Here is a 19423-nt window from a genome sequence, read left to right on the forward strand (position 1 = left end):
ATTCATATAAGACTTCACCCTGACAACATCAACAGGGATAGTGGAATAGAAATTCCAGAAGCGTGGATGCCCACGATAAAAAAACACAACAGGAGAGCCGCGCGACAGCGGACCGCCGAGGGAGCAAACCACTGGGTGAAACAGCAAGGATCGAAATGCACCAATCAGAGCTATTGAAAAACAACCAGTCACAGCAGAGCATCATGCTTTATAACATCGCGCATGACCAGTCGACCTCATAGCCTGAAGAAGAATAGCAGTATGCAGTCGAAACGTCGCGATCTACATCACACGTGACTACATCGTGAGACAAACGAAAAACATAGCTGTTATTGTTATTCACCACGATGACTAACCACGGTCTTTTTTACGAAATTATTTCGAGAATATAATGTCCAAGTAAAGTAACAGGAAGATAACTTTTTCGATTGATAAGAACTTATTGAGATTATCGCAAGGATATCTTTTCAGCTGCACGCCTATAATTATGAGTACAAACACGGCTCGATAAAATTGAAAACGTAGGATGTTTGGCTACTAAATGAGCTAAGGCTACGATAGCATCGTCAAAGGAACAGTTTCCAAACATAATAAGTGCAGTTTGTGCTCGTTAATTGAAAAGCTGAACTACTGTTGACTTTAACACTTTTCTTCACAGCAAAGCTGTCTAAGATTAAAAAAAAAATTGCCAGATAAGAATTGCCTCATGTTTGACAAAAGATAAAAAATATCCTGATTTAAACTTATAAAAAGAAGAGGAAAGCCAATCGAAACAAGTCAAAACACGAACAAGTCCATTCCACCTATTCGGAAAGGTTTTGATGTCAAGAAACATGCTGAACACGGACTGTTACGAACAATACTAATTTAATCTCGTGAGTTGTATGTAAATCTTCGGGTTATGTTACGAAACAATTCCTTTCATTGTCTCGTCTGGGAATCTCAGCAATTCAAGAAAATGACTTGTAACTAATTCTTACGATTTCTGTCCTCCTATTTCTCATTCCTTTTTTGTCTTTCGCTTTTTAGAGGATTTAACACTACTTTCAAACGAGCTTTGACTCAAGGCATCGACCCCATCGTTTATAACTGGAGCAAGACTATCTCCACCTGCACGTTTCCGGGAACAGTAGTTAGTGGCAGGAACATGACACCCCTCGGTTTGCTGTAAAATGTCTTGGGCCGAATGAACAGACCTCACGAGACTTTTGGTAACTGGTACAGACGCATCATAAACACGCACAGGTCGTGGCTTTTTCTGGTAAATACTCAGAGCAAGTTCGTGATACTCCTTGGCCTTCTCAAAGTCGCCCAGTTTGTTGTGCACCAGACCCAAGTTATTGTAACTAGTTGCCACTTGTACATTCTCAGGTCCTAGCTTTTTCTTTTCAATACTCAGAGCAAGTTCGTGATACTTCTTGGCCTTCTCAAAGTCGCCCAGTTTGGAGTGCACCAGACCCAAGTTATTGTAACTAGTTGCCACTGATACATTCTCAGGTCCTAGCTTTTTCTGGAAAATACTCAGAGCAAGTTCGTGATACTCCTTGCTCTTTTCAAAGTCGCCTAGTTCTTTGTGAACAGAACCCAAGTTATTGTAACTATTTGCCACTTTTACATTCTCAGGTCCTAGCGTTTTCTGGCAAATACTCAGAGCAAGTTCGTGATACTCCTTGGCCTTCTCAAAGTCGCCCAGTTTGTTGTGCACCAGACCCAAGTTATTGTAACAAGTTACTACGTATACATTCTCAGGTCCTAGCTTTTTCTGTGTAATACTCAGAGCAAGTTCGTGATACTCCTTGGCCTTCTCAAAGTCGCCCAGTTTGCGGTGTACCACAGCCAAGTTATTGTAACTATTTGCCACGTCTACATTCTCAGGTCCTAGCGTTTTCTGTCTAATACTCAGAGCAAGTTCGTAATACTCCTTCGCCTTCTCAAAGTCGCTTAGTTGGTCGTGAACAGAACCCAAGTAATTGTAACTATTTGCCACTGATACATTCTCAGGTCCTAGCTTTTTCTGGTAAATACTCAGAGCAAGTTCGTGATACTCCTTGGCCTTCTCAAAGTCGCTTAGTTGTGCGTGAACAGAACCCAAGTTATTGTAACTAGTTGCTACGTATACATTCTCAGGTCCTAGCTTTTTCTGTGTAATACTCAGAGCAAGTTCGTGATACTCCTTGGCCTTCTCAAAGTCGCCCAGTTTGCGGTGTACCACAGCCAAGTTATTGTAACTATTTGCCACGTCTACATTCTCAGGTCCTAGCGTTTTCTGTCTAATACTCAGAGCAAGTTCGTGATACTCCTTGGCCTTCTCAAAGTCGCCTAGTTCTTCGTGAACAGAACCCAAGTTATTGTAACTAGTTGCCACGTTTACATTCTCAGCTCCTAGCTTTTTCTGGTAAATACTCAGAGCAAGTTCGTGATACTCCTTGGCCTTCTCAAAGTCGCTTAGTTGTGCGTGAACAGAACCCAAGTTATTGTAACTAGTTGCCACTTGTACATTCTCAGCTCCTAGCTTTTTCTGTGTAATACTCAGAGCAAGTTCGTGATACTCCTTGGCCTTCTCAAAGTCGCCCAGTTTGTGGTGGAACACACCTAAGTTATTGTAACTAGTTGCCACTTGTACATTCTCAGGTCCGAGCTTTTTCTGTTTAATACTCAGAGCAAGTTCGTGATACTCCTTGGCCTTCTCAAAGTCGCCCAGTGTAGAGTGCACCAGACCCAAGTTATTGTAACTAGTTGCCACGTCTACATTCTCAGCTCCTAGCTTTTTCTGTGTAATACTCAGAGCAAGTTCGTGATACTCCTTGGCCTTCTCAAAGTCGCCCAGTTTGCGGTGGAACACACCTAAGTTATTGTAACTAGTTGCCACTTGTACATTCTCAGGTCCGAGCTTTTTCTGTTTAATACTCAGAGCAAGTTCGTGATACTCCTTGGCCTTCTCAAAGTCGCCCAGTGTAGAGTGCACCAGACCCAAGTTATTGTAACCAGTTGCCACGTCTACATTCTCAGCTCCTAGCTTTTTCTGTGTAATACTCAGAGCAAGTTCGTGATACTCCTTGGCCTTCTCAAAGTCGCCCAGTTTGTCGTGCACCAGACCCAAGTTATTGTAACTAGTTGCAACTCTGGTGTGCTTAGGTCCAAACTTTTGGAGGAAAAATTGCAATGAAAATTTATAGAATTTCTTTGTGGCCTGAAAATGACAATGGTTCTCACATATCTTGCCGAATTTTTCCATTTCTGGCTGGAAGACTTGAGGAAGGGCAACTTTCGAAAGTACGTTTTCAAAACTAAGAATGAAATTTTTTAAATGTAGGGCAAGGGCGTGGCTTTGCAAAATTGAATCTGACGATTCCTTCGGTAGGTTGTCATCTATAAACTGGTTAAACGCCGCAACAGCGCTTTTGAAAGTTTTCATGTGACGGCTTTCCAGATAGTCCTTAATCAAAGACTTTACGACATCGCGCACAACCTGATGTACCCGTATGTGGAAACCAAACTCATCTTCATGTGTTAAAATTAACGAACATCTTTGGAGTTTCATTGTAATCATCTCTTCATCTTTTATTCCTTCATCGACGCTTACGATATAATTCACTACGATATCCCCATTTAAGGGCTGTGACGAAAGGAGGGAGAGAAAACTTAATGCATGATCTATGATTCTGTCTGATTGCATCACTTCTGTAATGGCCAGTATTGTTGCTCTTGTCATCGATTTCTTGTAACATGGGTTGGTCTCTGTAAGTAGTTTCTCTGTCGCATCACGTTGCCCTTTCTCTACTTTCCTCAGAAAGTTATTCCATCCAAACTCTGAGAAAGGTTTGCTCTGTCGGAGTTGCTTCACATAGGTGGCTGCGCTTGCTAAAGCAAGAGGTTGGTAGTCGAGTTCTCTAGCTACTAGTTCTCCTATCTCACTATCACTGATACCAGAAATAAGGGCTAACAAAGAACACGCCTCTTGGGACTGCATACCCTCGCTTACTGAGATATGTCGAATGGAAGTGCTTGTTAACGGTATACATGTACTGTCTTGGGTTGTGATCAACAGATACCCCTTTCCCCATTGTCCATGTCCTTGCTGGGGTAAATGAACATGCATTTCAGATAAGCTTTTCACGTTGTCAGCCAACAGAAGCCAGGACTCGTACTGACCGATCTTTGAGCTGATTAAGGATATCAGGCTGCTAATCTTGTCCTTTGTCTTCAAATCTTTGGAGATATGGATTTGTGTAATCGCATCTTCGGGGCACTTTATTTGTCGAGCGAACGTGATGTAAGAATCCAAAAGTGAGCCTAGCGTCTCGGCATTCAGTGTCATTACAAACACTTCAGAGCAGGAATCTTCTTGGGCTTTCTCGTAAAATCTCTTGGCTACAAGACCTGCCAGTTGGGATTTACCGCTGCCAGGATTCCCGGATATATACAAGATACTTAAGTTGCTCGCATCAGCTTGCTTAAGCTCCTGCAACTGGTCTGTGATGTTAGCAACCTCGATATCGCGACTTGCTATGTCGTGTGAAGGTTTAGGAGGAAGAATGCAAAACGGGGAGGTGTCGTTCAGTAGTTGTTCTGAAAGAACCTTAAGCTGTTTTCCTTTCTCTTGTAACTGATCTTCGAGGCTCTTTCGTCTCTCTTCTGTTTCCTTTAAGTTATCTTGAAGGTTCCTTTGTCGTTCTTCTGTTTCCTGTAGTTCATTTTCTTTTTTCTCTAAGAGGTCCCCAAGACCCACTCGTTTTTCTTCTGTTTCGTTAATCTCATTTTTAAGAACCTGTAGTTGTTTTTCAGTTTCCTTGAGCTGATCTTCAAGAAAAAATTGTTTTTTTCTTGTTTCCTTCAGCTGATCTTCCAGATCCTGGCGTTGACTCTTTGTCTTCTTCAGCTGATCTTCAAGGTCCTTGTTATCTTTCTCTTTGATGTCCAAGTCTTTCTTTAAAGCTTTCACTTTGTCTAAGAGATCTCTTACCTCCTCTGTCAGAAACGTCTTTTGGTTTTTGATCTCTTGAATTTCTACAGTGGAAAGACCTAGTGCTTGGAATGCATAACAAACTTTGGCAATAGCATTTTTAAATTCTAACTCCGAAAGTTGACCTTGTGGCATATGAGCAAATTCATTGCGAAATTTTCTGAGACCGTTCACATGCTTTCTCACCACCGCCTTTAGATTGTTGATGCAATCTGCGTAGAGAATGGCGTAAAACAACATGGTACAATCCCATTCCGCTCTATTTCCTCTTATCATGGTCGACAACATATGCTTGTTCCTCCTTTGGTTTCTCGGGGACTCGTTACTATAAAAGTCTTTCCCGTTACTAGGATCATCTTTCCATTCTCCAAAAGTCGTCCTGTAACGACTGTCCCATTCTTGTTTGAAAATTATTCGCAAACCTTCGGTCAGGATATGAGTTGCGACGTGACAAATCTTGAAATAGTTTAGTTGCTCATCAGTATATTCTTTTGCAGCGGTCATGTCTTTTGTGGGCGTGTCTTGTAAACCTTTGTTAAAAATACTAATATCAGCTAACAGTCCAAAATAATTACCAAATCTAAAACTTTAGTAATGAAACCATTTTAAGCGACAGCAAAAAACTGGTAACAGTATTTTTAAGACCTGTGCAAGCGTCAAAGGAGCTCCGTGCTGAAAGATATCATGCAGTCTATTAAAAGGGTGTTAATCAAATAATTAGTTAATTAATTGATAAATTAATTTCGAACCAATCAGTTATAAAATCAGTTAAACGAAGTAGAGAGTAAAGGAGAGAAAATAAAGCGTTGGGTTTAAGGACCATTGATAAAACCAGGTCCATGGAACATTCTGGCAAATTCCGTAACATTCCTGAACATTCTATATTACAAATAGAGAAGCCTTGACTGTGTTCTGTTCTGTTGTAAAGCACGCAGGAAGCGGCTAGAGCGCGAAAGAAGTGAGGTGTTTTGTCTCTGCTCACGTTATAACGTAAATAACGGCGCCTGGCCTGTTGCTAAATGGTTGGACCTAGTACACGCACCTGAGATGCGCACCAACATGGCGAACGTTTAACCTGCATAAATGTATGACGTTAGCTGCAAACCGAGAATTTGGCAGATAACGTGACAGCTTTAGCTCAGCTCTGTGCTTTGTACTCTGATAGATCTGAGGTGTTTTGTCTCCACTCACGTTATAATAACGTAAATTACGGCGCTTGGCATGTTTGCAAGGCTTTGTTTGGTTCTCTTGTTGCTACATGGCGGCTCGCTTGTTCCGAAATTTCACTATCAATTAACGAAAAAAAGCTAGAGAGAAGGCCGAATATTTTGGCGTTACAGCTTTAGCTCAGCTCTATTCTTTATACCTGGATCGAGCACGCTTTTTCAACCAATGACAGCGCGCATTATATACGAACTTTATCATAAAACATCCTGGATAATTTTTGAATAATCCCAAAAACCCCAAAAAGTCAACGATTGCGAAGATTGTGAAAAAAATAAAAGTATCTACAGCCCACAATTCATCAGTTTGCATCTTTTAGGTACATTTTAGTGTACAAATTAATTTTTCTTAATACCCAGTTTCATGCAAAATTTCTGTCAAGCAATCAAGCGAGGAAGGTAGTCATAGAAATAAGGCAATAGGATGAATTTTTTTCATTTTACATTTAATGTGAATACATCTGAAAAAACCCCCCAACTAATGGTTATCGCTTAACCTTTTAATCCCTTAGAGTGACCAGCACCTAATTTCTCCTTACAATATCATCCCTGAATTTCACATTAAAGTCATGAGAATAAGGAAAATGATCACCAGTTAGAGAAGCACTTGATTGTTAAACAAATTCTCCTTGTCAGCACCTTAGGAAATGTATAGAAGACAGTATGGAGAATATACAAACTGATGTTAGGGTGTATATGATGTTATATGATGGCACATAGATCATGTTTTATTGATATGATCGTTATATATGTACTTATATTTCATGTCAGCTTGGTGACAGGAAAATTAAATACCATCCCCTTTGCTCTCTATACAAAGAACGACGTGTTATCCTCGCTCCCTGAATGAGTTTTACATACTGCCCCCTTCTCGATTTTAGCTCCCTCCCTTCTGACAATTGTTGCACAATCTCTAAAAAGGAATATAAAAGCGCATGCGTCACCAAGTCAGCCGCAGCAATCGAGCTTCGGGCGCGATATACACCATTTTAAAGAAGATAAATAATCAATTTGGATGTTTGGATGATAAACCTTTACCAGTTTGTATCCAAATCATGTGACTGAAGTTGTGTCGAAACGACTTTCGACGTGTATCGGATCGACTTAATCGATGTATCGAATCAACTTCAGCTTGTTTCGAACCACCTCATAAGGAAACGATCGTAAACGGTTAAATTTATTCTACGCCCGGCGTGGTGAAACATCGCATGACCTAACGTACTCCCTTAAAGCCTGTCACGCAATTGCAAAGTGCACGCATCGCCGAACATGTGTTGTTTCCAAATGAGTAGTTGTATGGGAAATTGTGCCCTTTCACGACAAGACATTGTGGAAAAGTACCTTATATATTCCTGAAACTATTCCAACCCGCACAAAAACGAAGAAAAAAATGAATTCTAAGATACTGATTTTCTGGTTTCAATTCTAAAAATAAGCGTAATCACATCATCAAGAACTCGAAGGTCAGTCTTTTACGTACAGTGCCTGGTCGATGTGGTCGCCACTGTGATATCGAACGATGTACGATGTTTAGTCGCCTTCTCTGAAAACAGGCGACGAAAAATTTCTAAAGATCACTGATTTAAGAGACTATTGTATGGATAGTGCCTACAATGAGTTATTGCACTCGTCTAGTGAATCTTTGGTAGTGAGCCACCAGGTGCACCGAAACAACATTAGCAGACGTATACAAAAAAAGAATCAGTAATCCTATCACAATATTTTATCTAACATCGTGTAATCGCCTGTAGCGAAGGCGGAAATTTCTCAAGTAGGACTCGCTGTTTATCACTGCAGTGCAAGATAGTGGTTCTTCTGTTGGGTTTGTGGTGACCGGAGCGTTACATTGAATTAGTTGATTGGTTCGTGACGGAACAAACTCACAATCAATCAACCCAATCTCACTCATCTGTTCCACCATACAATCTCAATCTCATCTGTTCCACCATACAAGCCAGCTACCAAACCGCCTCAATCTAAAAGTTTTCAAGCAAATCAACGTGAAGTAAAAAGAAGACCACGCGTCTATTGCGACCAGCCAAACCACTCATCGACAAACTGTGATAACGTCACGTCGGTCTCCGAGCGAAGAAAGCTTCTTATTCAAAAGCAATTACGTTTTTTAACTGCACCGGTCCAAATCACAGAGCGGAGGAGTGCCGCTGCGTTACGAAATGTTCACACTGCCGAAGGAGACACCACTCATCAATCTGCGAGAACATCTCTGGATACAAAAAACCTGAGCACCTGTTAGACGCTACTGGGAAAAGCAGTGTAACATACCCGCTGGTTGTCGTTGAAGTTTGTGGTATTCGGTGCCGTGCGCTACCGGACACCGGGGCCGGAAGCTCATACGCCTCAGCAGCCTTACTTGATTGAATAGGTAAACAGCTAGTGCGGAAAGAGTTCAGAAATATCGAAATGCTCATGTAAACAACAGTTCAAGAAATCGAAATCCATGATGGGGTGATTGAAAACCTCTCGGGAAATTTTCGCCTGCGCACAGAGATAACAAAGGTGAAGCGTGGTGTGCCGCTAACTCTAACCAATCCTTGGTAAAAAGACATCTTGGCGGAGTACGACCACGAGAGAAGTGGAAATAAATGACGTTGATTTGAAGAAAGAGCTCCCCGCCCACTTAATCCTCGGAACGAGCGAATACGCAAGAATTAAAACGGAGACCACACCCAAAATGGGGAAACCTGCAGAACCGGTAGTTGAACTAACGCACTTTGGATGGATCCCCATGTCTTCTGGAAGCGAACCACTCCTAACCCAGTTGTTTCTGAACCAGACATCCAAAGTTGATTATGAAAAGCTTTGCAGACTCGATGCATGTGCTTGGATTAGAGGATTGTTCCGATGGCAACCAAAACCTAGTGTACGAGGAGTTTAAAGAGAAGTGAGTGAAGAAGCCCCGAAGGATGGTACGTATCCAGTCTACTCTGGAAGGGAAACTATCCACCCTTGCCTCACAACAAGCATGGGAGTTTGAAGCGCTTGGAAAACCTGATGAGAAAATTGGAGAAGCAGCCAGGCATGTTGCCAAAGTGTGATAACATCACCCAGGACCAGTTGACGCAAGCAATATTGGAACGAGTGCTCAAGGAACCAGAAGAAAAAGAGTTTTACCTTCCACACAAAGCCGTAGTGCGGGAGGCAGCAGAGAGCACTAAGACCCAAATCGTCTACGATGGACCTGCCCGAAGCAGTAAATCAGCACCCTCCCTTAATAAGTGTTCAGAGACAGGTTCCACCCCCGCAGAATAAGCTTTAGAGTGTACTCGCTCGGAACAGATTCTATCCCGTGGTTCAAGCAGGTGATCTAAAACAAGCGTCTTGCAAGTAAGGACCAGAGAGGGAGACCGAGACACGATACGATTCCATTGGTTGAAGGACCTAGAGACCACGAGCACTATTCGGGCTGTCCACGTCACCATTCAATCTTGGAGGAGTTATAGATCAGCACTTGCGAAACCTTCAGTAGAACTTCCCAAACGAAGTCGAAGAAGTTAAACGGAGCCTCTGTGTTGACAACCTGACTAAAAACAATTCCGACCTTTGTCGTCTCGTGATCTCTTCGCACAACTGTGTGATGTGGCGAGTATTGAATTCGTTTGTGTTAAGTTTGCTTTTATCGAGCGTTTGATCTTCGGTCTCCGGCACAGTTTTCGACGATCCCTTTCTTTCTTTTTCTTCCTTCAGCAAATTCGGCTCCCTCTTCGATTTTGAATGCAATGACCGTTACACACATTTCATAATTGTTAGATTGGGGTAAGCAGTCACCCCTTCAAGGCAGTTCGACTTCATAATTGAACGTAATGTCTCCCTTTCGTTTGACTTATTCGCTTTCGTAGTTGGTTTCCACTATTCCTAGGCCTTCAACGTCCCAGAGTCTTTCCAGCATGCCCGCCATCTCGTCGCTTTCCTTTGCACCGTGCGAAAAAGACTCGCCCGTTATGACCAAATCAGAAACGACATTTGTTTCGTTTTGTGAATTATTGGTGGGACCAGAAAGAAGCCATCCCAGCTTACTTTTAACGGCGGTGGGACCAAAATCTCCTCGAATAGATTCGCCTGTAACAAAGTCCCAGTAATGATCTGAACTACTCAAGATGTCGATTGAATTTAGACTCTGAGCACTGTCAGCTAGCTCTAATTCTTGTAAATGCAGATGATCTTGTAGGTGCACTCTTCCAGTCAGCGGTGAGCAAATCATCGGGAACTTGAGCGCTCTAACATATTCATCGTCATTGGTCCAAATCGGCAAACTGACGACTTCACACCTTTGTTTTCGATGAGTAAATTTTCCGAACGTATTTAGATGCAAGGTTTCGGTGTTCGCTGACTTCAGACCTAACTTCATACTTACATTGCCGGTCATGTAAGATCTCTGACTGCCGCCGTCGAACAGAATACGCACCGTCATCGATTTGTTCTGATCTTCATTGATTCATTCATTCATTCACAAAACACTCTCCTTGCTACTCGACGTCGAAGTTGTTCGTTGAGTTGTTGGGGTTTCTGTATCAGTTGTACTGACTCTCTTTTCGCTATTTGGGACTTGAGTCTCCGGTTCGCCTTGGGGCAATTTTTCCTCGGGAGGTGGCAGATGACAATTCAGTGTTTCACCGGGTGATTGTGCTTGACAGATCGATTGATGATGTCTTCGCTTGCAATTTCTACAACTCTTGTGGCAATGATCGACTAAATGTCCCTTCTTCTAACACATAAAACACCTTTTCTCGCGTCTAAGATTGTCTCTCCTGGCACTGATATCTGTTACCTTGTGGCAAGACGCTGAGGAATGTCTTTCAGTGCAGTAGGCACATTTTGGAATAGTTGACTATGTGTTTGAAGTAGCACCAAAAAACATTCCAGCTGTCGGTAGCGGGGGTTTTGAGGTCGGTGGACACTTAACTTGCTCGGTCGTGGCTTTCGTATAGGATCGAGCAAGGAGTCGATCTCCCCAACGTCTTCAGACGTATTTCTTGCCACTCGAGTTTGGCCATAATAATTGGAATGAGCAAACTACCGTACTGCTCGAACTTGACTCCCAGAGCTTCAAGTCCCCTGATGTTAACACTTATTTTGTCGAACACAAAACTATGTTGACCTGGTTTATCCACCGCACAGATGTTAAGTTTGAGGAGCTCTTCATATAACTGGTGAAACAACTGCAGCTGCATTAATGGCATTCAAATGTGTCATCCATGGACGAGCCACCATCCTCAGAGAAAGCGGCAGAAGAACATTCAACCACTCAACAGGAGGCAAGTCACAGCTTTGCCACGCCCGTGGAGGAAACAGCAGGACAACAAGGCAAAGCTTCGCCAAGTATCATATGGGTATAAAGACGGGGGAGACCAAACTGCCAGGCGCGTACCGTGGAACAAAACATTGGACACAATAGAAGTCGCCTTTCCCGCCCCAATCGTCAAAGTAACCAAGAGAGAAATCCTCAGGAAGATATCTAAGGCTTACGACCTTTTAGGATTAGTCGAGTACCGAGAAGAAATCTTAAGTACCGACCCTCACGCTTTCGGAGATGCTGGTAGCAAAGACAATTCAGCAGCCGTGTATGCAGTCACACACAAATCGTCAGGCATCACCCAAGGTCTGGTAGCCTCAAAGTCCAGACTGGCGAAGAAAGGTTTAACCACACCAAGGCTCGAGTTAGTCGCTGGGCACATGACAACCAACCTTGTGGACAACGTGAAGGAAGCCCTACAAGGATTCCCAATTAGGAGCGTGTATGGTCGGCTCAACAGCAGTGTAGCCCTACATTGGATCAAAGGGGGTGGAAATTACAAACAATTTGTGGGAAATCGAGTTTCGAAGATCTAGGACAAGAATTACATCCGTTGGCGACACGTCGGGACGACGGACAACCCTGCCGATCTCGGAAGCCGAGGTGGTCAGTTATTTGAGACAACAGACGTGTGCTGGCGTGGACCTCTATGGTTAGCAGATCAACAACAGTGGCCTCCAGATATTGTGACAAGTCCGACCAGAGAGACGCAAGCTGAGGCCACACTTATCAGGGAAGTACTAGCAGTCACCATTGAAACAAATGACGGACATGATGAGCTGATGCAGAAATGGGACCTATGGACAACCATCCGGGACCAGTGGTGGGTTTCGCGCTTTATTCGAAACTGCAGAGCCAAACACTAGTAGGCAGATGAAGTTCTGGGAAAAAGGGACACAGGTCAGATGTCAGGGTACGAGCGGTTTTCAGAAGATCAGCAACGTCTCAATCTCCAGAAGAATGCAGATGGACTGTACGAATGCAGAGGGCGTATCCAGGGAGACTACCCCATTTACCTTCCAGATGATGCTTTGTTCAGCAAAAGGCTGGTATTGCACGCCCACCTTCAGACCCTTCATGAGGGAGTCAGTTTGACAATGGCGAAGATACGAGAGAAATATTGGATACCTCGCTTCAGAAGACGAACAAAGAGAGTGATAAATTAGTGCGTTGAGTGTATACGCTTTCAAGTAACCGCCTTAGCAAACCCACTGACTGGAAACCTACCCAAGGAAAGAACAGAAGGATCAGTACCCATCAAGTCAATCGGAGTCGACTTTGCTGGGCCTATCAAGTACTTCAGCAAGAATAAAAGCGATATGAAGGCATACATTCTACTATATGCGTGCGGCTCAACCCGTGCCGTCTATTTGGATCTACTACCAGATCAAACAACGGAACACTTGTTGGGCAGTCTGAAACTTTTCGTGGCGAAACGAGGACGGCCAGAGAAAATCTTCTCCGATAATGGGAGAACCTACGTTTCAACATCCAAATAGCTAAAGAAAGTTCAACAAGATGAGAAAATGAACGACTGGCTAGCCAAGCAAAACATCCGGTGGCAGTGTAATCTCAATAGAGCTCCGTAGTGGGACAGTTAGTTCGAAAGACTGATTGGCATCATGAAGCAGAGTATGTACGAAGCAATCGAAAACGGTCACCTGCGCTGGCATGAATCGGAAGAAGTCATCTTGGATGTGGAGACAACCCTTAACAACAAACTTCTTGGTTATGTAGAAGACGATATTTAAATGCTAGTTTTGACCCCTAACCCCAAATTCCTTAAGAAGAACCAACCAACGTTGAAGATTATGAGCTCAGAAAACGCGCCAAGTACCTACGGAAATGGAAGGACGTCCTATGGAAAAGATGGACAATTGAGTACCCAAAGGCCCTAAGAGAGCGTCACAATCTCAACCATTAAACGAAAGAAGCTTCCTTGAAAGAATAAGACGTAATGCCTATCAAGGGAAAGGAGCGTAACGGAAGCAAATGGAAGATTGGTGTGGTGGAACGCCTGATTCAAGGTCAGGATGGAGTGATAAGAGGGGCGCAGCTAAAAGCTGGGAAGACACACACAGAGAGACCACTGCAGCTGCTTTATCCTCTTGAATTAACCTGCAACAGACCTGAACGAACGAGAGGAGAGACGCTAAGAGATGACGTCAGAGAATTCCAACCGAGAAGAGCCGCATCAGATGATTTGGGTTGATTGATTGTAAGATCGGAGTTACTAGTGAGTAGGGGAATAAAAATAGTGTGCATCAAACCAGTGTGATTGTTTGTTGCGAGATCATTTACGACACATAAGCAAAGAGCTTCCACGTGTGAACTTTGTCAAATGCGCGATGTAAACAAAACGAGCCCCAAGATGAGCCGTTGCCGCGGAAATTCTCTTAGGGTACTCGCCCAGGTACGAGATTATGACCCCTTCCTGATTATTAACTTTTATTTGAAATTACGTTTTTCTAAATAACTCGGGTGCTTTTGGGGATTTTTTTTCTTGGACAGGTAAAATGTTTTAATTCCGTTTAGTCAAATAAAAGAAAAAACAATTTTTTTTCGGTCTTTGAAGGTGGGAAGTAACCTTAAAGGGCGTTAATCAATTAATTGATAAATCAATTTCAAATCAATCAGTTATAAAATCAATAAAACGAAGTAGAGAGTAAAGGAGAGAGAATAAAGCGTTGGGTTTAAGGACCATTGATAAAACCAGGCCCATGGAACATTCTGGCAAATTTCGTAACAGTCCTGGACATTCTAATTAACAAATAGAGAAGCCTTGACTATGCTCTGTTGTTTTGCAAGCAAGCAGGAAGCGGCTTTACAACTACCTCTCGTGTTTCTCCCCACTTCTTAAGTAGCGATCGCTGTAAGAGTGGTTCAGGCATCTCGCATTGGAAAAAGTTTTGCCTCATACTTTGCCCATTAAGATATCTTTGGTAGTTAGTAAATAGAACCACGTTGGTTTTTGGAAATACGCTAAAAAAAGCTTGAAGAGAGCTCTCAATAAAAAAAGCTGCAAAAGGCTCTTTTTTGACCTCTTGAGAAATTTTTTCATTTTTTTTTTTGACAAGCTCGCTCCTCGTGACACACTACATGCAGCAAGAAATCGATTGTGTTCCTGACTATTGTGTGACATCTAAGGGGTTTGGAAAGTATTTCAATTTTGATATGTGTTTATACAGAGCTTCGCCATAATTTATTAAAAAACACCCGTTAGATAGCTTTCTGAAATTGGACGAAAGTACTCTTTCTTTCCTGGGTGATATTTCTTAAGTCCGGACCGGACCATTAAAAACTCCGGTTGACTTCCTCTAATAAGATGTTCGAAAGCATAGAAATGTAAAAACATCTTGCAGTTATTAATTTCTTTTGCCGTTGTGACTTCAAACTTTTGGTGATTTTGCTAGCGTGACGGCAAAATTATGCAAATTAGTCTGTTGAACAAACTCTGACCGTTCTTTATTAGTAGCCTTATAAATCTCAGATTGTAACAATTTTGAAAAGGAAAGATAGTAGGATTGAGCTTTTTAGAACACACCGATTGATTCTCAAAAAAATTAAACGGCTAAAATCTGGCAAACGATTCTGTTTCGTGACGAAAAAGATGAGCAAAACGTATCGAATATCATATAAAAAAAATTTTTAATGTATCTTCAGAAACCAATGTGGTCTTATTTACTAGCTACCAAAGATAGTTCAATGGGCAAAATTTGAGGCAAAATTTTTTTCCGATGAGAAATCCCCTGAACGGCTCTAACAGAGATCGCCACTTTATTTGCATGTTTGGTTTGTAAACCTTTACTAGTTTGTATCGAAATCATGTGACTGAAATTCTGTCGAAACGACTTTCGGCGTGTACTACAGATAGACTAAATCGATGTTTCAAATCAACTTCAACTTGTATCGAATCGCCTTATTTGGAAACGACCGAAAACAGTTACCTTTATTTTACGCCCGGCGTGGTGAAATCGCGTGACCTAACTTGTCCCATTACAGCCTGTCAAGCAAATTGCAATCATCGCCGAACATGTGTCATTTCCAAACGCGTAGTTGTATGGAAAATTGTGCCATTTCACGACGAGAAATTGATGAAAAATACCTTATTTATTCCAGAAACTATTCCATCCCGCACAGAAACGAGGAAAAAAAGTGAATTCTACGATGCTGATTTTTTTGGTTTCAATTCTAAAAATAAGCTTGATTACATCATTAAGAACACGAAAGGTCTTCTATTACGTACAGCGCTTATTTGATGTCGCCGCCACTGCGAGATCGAACGATGCAAAATGTTCGGTCGCCTTCCTTGAAAACAAGCGACGAAAAATTTCTTGAGAAGATAATTGATTTCAGAGACTACTGTTTGTTTGTCTGTTTGTTTATGATTGCGAGAGCGAGAGCGAACTGATTGGATAATGTGAAGCGCATCAGCGGTGCGATCCTACGTAGAAAGTGACGACTTTATCAGACAAACAATAACTATTTTACTGCTGAAGTAGTCACCGCCGTGAATAACCACAACAAGCTGTAGGCCAATACGTGACAATATATGAAAGAAGAGATTTGTAAAGGCAAAATCAAATTAACATTGTCATTGCCCATTTGAAAAATAATTCCCAGTGAGGTACTGCACTTGTCTAGTAAATCTTTGGTAGTGAGTCACCAAGTGCATAGGAACAACATTAACAGACATAAAGAGAAAAATGAATCAGTAATCTTACCGCAATACTTGATCTCACATCGTGTAATCACCGGTGGCTAAGGCGGATTTTTCTCAACTAGGACTCTGTTTATCAGTGCAGTGCAAGATGTTGGCCCTTCTGTTGGGTTTGACGTGAAACAGCAGTCACCTCAACGTCACCGTAAGTAAAGATTACGGTCTTGAAGCGATTTATCAAAGTTCCCAAGTTGTCACACAGCAATTCAACGACCGGCTGACCAACTACAAAATCGGTGAATTAAGGCGTAAGCGGAAGTCGAAACTGAAAGTACTTGGTCAGCACAATAGTTATGGTTCGTTTGGAGCCTGGGAATAGTGAAAGGAGGATAAGAAGAAATGTACAGGGTGGAATTACGAGATGGGAAATGACAACATTTTAAAAAGGATAAATAATTAATTTAGATGTTTGGATGATAAACCTTTACAAGTTTGTATCTACATCATGAGACTGAAGTTGTTTCGAAACGGCTTTTTACGTATATCGGATCGACTTAGTCGATGTATCGAATCAACTCCAGCTTGTGCTGAATCACCCTATATGAAAACGACCGTAAACGGTTACAATTATTTTACGCCCGACGTGGTGAAACATCGCGTGACCTAACATATCACATTAAGGCCTGTCACGGAAATTGCATGCATCACCCAACATGTGTCGTTTTCAAATGCGCAGTTGCATGGAAAACTGCGCTATTTCACGACAGGAAATCGTTAAAAAATACCTTACATATTCCAGAAACTATTCCATCCGGCACAGAAACGAGGAAAAAAATGAATTCTAAGAGACTGATTTTTTGGGTTTCAATTCCAAAAATAGGCGTGATCACATCATCAATAACACGATGGTCTTCATTTACTGTTCTACTTACACTGCTTTATTGATGTGGTCGCCGCTGCAAGATCGAACGATGCACAATGTTCAGTCGCCTTCCCTGAAAACAAGCAACGAAGAATTTCTTACGAAGATAACTTATTTAGGAGACTATTGTATAGAGAGTGCGTCTTGAGCGGAGCAAACTGATTAAATAAAAGTGAGGCGCATCAACACTGCGATCCTACTTTGAAGTTGACGACTTCATCAGACAAACAATAACATTTTTCATTACTGAAGTAACCACCGCGGTGAATAACCACAACAAGCTGTAGGCCATTGCGTGAAAATACATGAAACTTAACTCTTTCCTTGGAGGGCATTTTTGGTACAAGAGTCGAGATACAAATACGAACGCACCAATTTACGATTACGAAGCAGTTCGTTTACATTCTCCTCTAAATGATACAGTTCACATGCACCCTAACTTAACTACAGTGATTTGTTACTTGTTCCAACAAAGGCATGTATCACGCACAAACAATCGGTGAACTGCGAAATGAATTTTGATCATCATAATTTCTAGTGATTTGTAAAGGCAAAGTCAAATTAATACTGTTATTGCCCATTTGAAAAACAATTCCCAATGATGTATTGCACTTGTCCAATGAATCTTTGATAGTGAGCCACCAAGTGCACGAAAATAACATCAGCAGACATAAACAGAAAAAAGAATCAGTAATCTTACCACATTACTTGATCTCACTTCGTGTAATCACTAGTAGCGAAGGCGGAAATTTCTCAAGCAGGACTCTCTGTTTATCACTGCAGTGCAAGATGTTAGCCCTTCTGTTGGGTTTGATGTGAAACAGCAGTCACCTTAGTGCCACCGTACGTAAAGATTACGTCTTGAAGCGATTGATCAAAGTTTTCAAGTTGTCAGACAGCAATTGAACGACCAGCTGACCAGCTACGAAATCAGTGAATCAGGGCGTAAGCGGAGGTCGAAACTGAAAGAGGTCGGCACAATAGTTACAATTCGTTTGGAGCCTGGGAATAGTAAAAGGAGGATAAGAGGAAATGGATAGTGTGGAATACGGGATGGGAAATGAAAACATTTTAAAAAGGATAAATAATTAATTTAGATGTTTGGATGATAAACCTTTACTGGTTTGTATCTACATCATGTGACTAAAGTTTTTGGCGAAACATCGCGTGACCTAAGGTATTCCTTTATAGCCTGTCACGGAAATTACATGCATCGCCCAACGTGTGTCATTTTCAAATGCGTAGTTGCATGGAAAACTGTGCCATTTCATGACGAGAAATTGCTAAAAATACTTTATATATTCAAGAAACTATTCCATACCGCACAGAAACGAGGAAAAAATGAATTCTACGATACTGATTTTCTGGTTTCAGTTCTAAAATAAGCATGATCCCATCATCAACAACACGAAGGTCTTCTTTTACGTACATTTCTTAGTTGATGTGGTCGCCACTGCGAGATCGAATGATGCACAATGTTCAGTCGCCTTCCTTGAAAACAAGTGACGAAGAATTCGTTCAGAAGATAACTGATTTTAGAGACTATTGTAGGGAGAGTGCCTCTTGAGCAGAGCGAACTGAGTGAATTAATGTGAGGCGCATCAACAGTGCGATCTTAAGTAGAAAGTGACTACTTTATCAGACAAACAATAAAACACTTCATTGCTGAATTAGTCACCGCTGCAAATAACCACAACAAGCTGTAGGCCATTGCGTGAAAATACAGGAAACTTAACCCTTTCATTGATGTGCATTTTTGGCACAAGAGTCGGGAATTTCAAATATGAACATGCCAATTTACGATTGTGTAGCAGCTCGATTTACACTCTTTACTAAAGGATTCACTTCGCATGCACCCTAACTAAAACTATTGTGATTTTTCATTTGTTCCGTCAGAGGCATGCTTCAAGCACAAACAATCGATAAACTGTGAAATGAATATTGATCATCATTTCTAGTGATTTGTGAAGGCAAAAAGGCAAAAAGATTACGATCCTGAAGCGATTGATCAAAGTTTCCAAGATTTTACACAGCAATTCAACAACCGTCTGACCAACTACGAATTCGGCGAATTACAACAGCTTAGAACGTAAGCGAAAGTCAAAACTGAAAGTACTTGGTCAGCTCAATAGTTATGGTTTGGAGCCTGGGAATAGTGAAAGGAGGATAAGAGGAAATTACAAGATGGGAAATGAAAATATACTGCAGCTCAAGTTTGCTGTTGTTGTTGTCTTTTTTAAATGTAATTTTCTCATTTTCCCTCGGTTTTCCTTGGGACGTAATATTTTATCCCAGTGGCTTACTTTATAATTTTTTCTGGGTATTTTTTAGTATAGTGTGTCTC

At 41.7% G+C, this 19423-nt stretch overlaps 1 protein-coding gene across 4 annotated transcripts; it reads right to left on the reverse strand.

Annotated features, from left to right (window-relative positions):
• Nucleotides 1–305: 305 nt before the first annotated feature.
• On the reverse strand, nt 306–19410 carry LOC149040446 (uncharacterized). Of its 4 annotated transcripts, none has more exons than XM_089181354.1 (4): nt 17798–19410; nt 17090–17152; nt 16222–16442; nt 306–5493 (listed from the first exon to the last, which is right to left on the reverse strand). In XM_089181354.1, exon 4 carries the CDS (start codon nt 5465–5467, stop codon nt 1001–1003), a length of 4467 nt encoding a protein of 1488 aa, XP_089037480.1. In that variant the 5' UTR covers nt 5468–5493; nt 16222–16442; nt 17090–17152; nt 17798–19410; the 3' UTR covers nt 306–1000. The 4 variants fall into 4 exon arrangements, with proteins under 4 accessions (XP_089037480.1, XP_089037478.1, XP_089037479.1 ...); XM_089181352.1 differs by having other exon boundaries at nt 16222–16526; XM_089181353.1 differs by having other exon boundaries at nt 17780–19410.
• Nucleotides 19411–19423: the final 13 nt, after the last annotated feature.

The sequence above is a fragment of the Pocillopora damicornis genome, chromosome 9 (assembly GCF_964200805.1).
Source record: "Pocillopora damicornis chromosome 9, jaPocDami1.2, whole genome shotgun sequence".
In the NCBI taxonomy this organism is placed as follows: Eukaryota; Metazoa; Cnidaria; class Anthozoa; order Scleractinia; family Pocilloporidae; genus Pocillopora; species Pocillopora damicornis.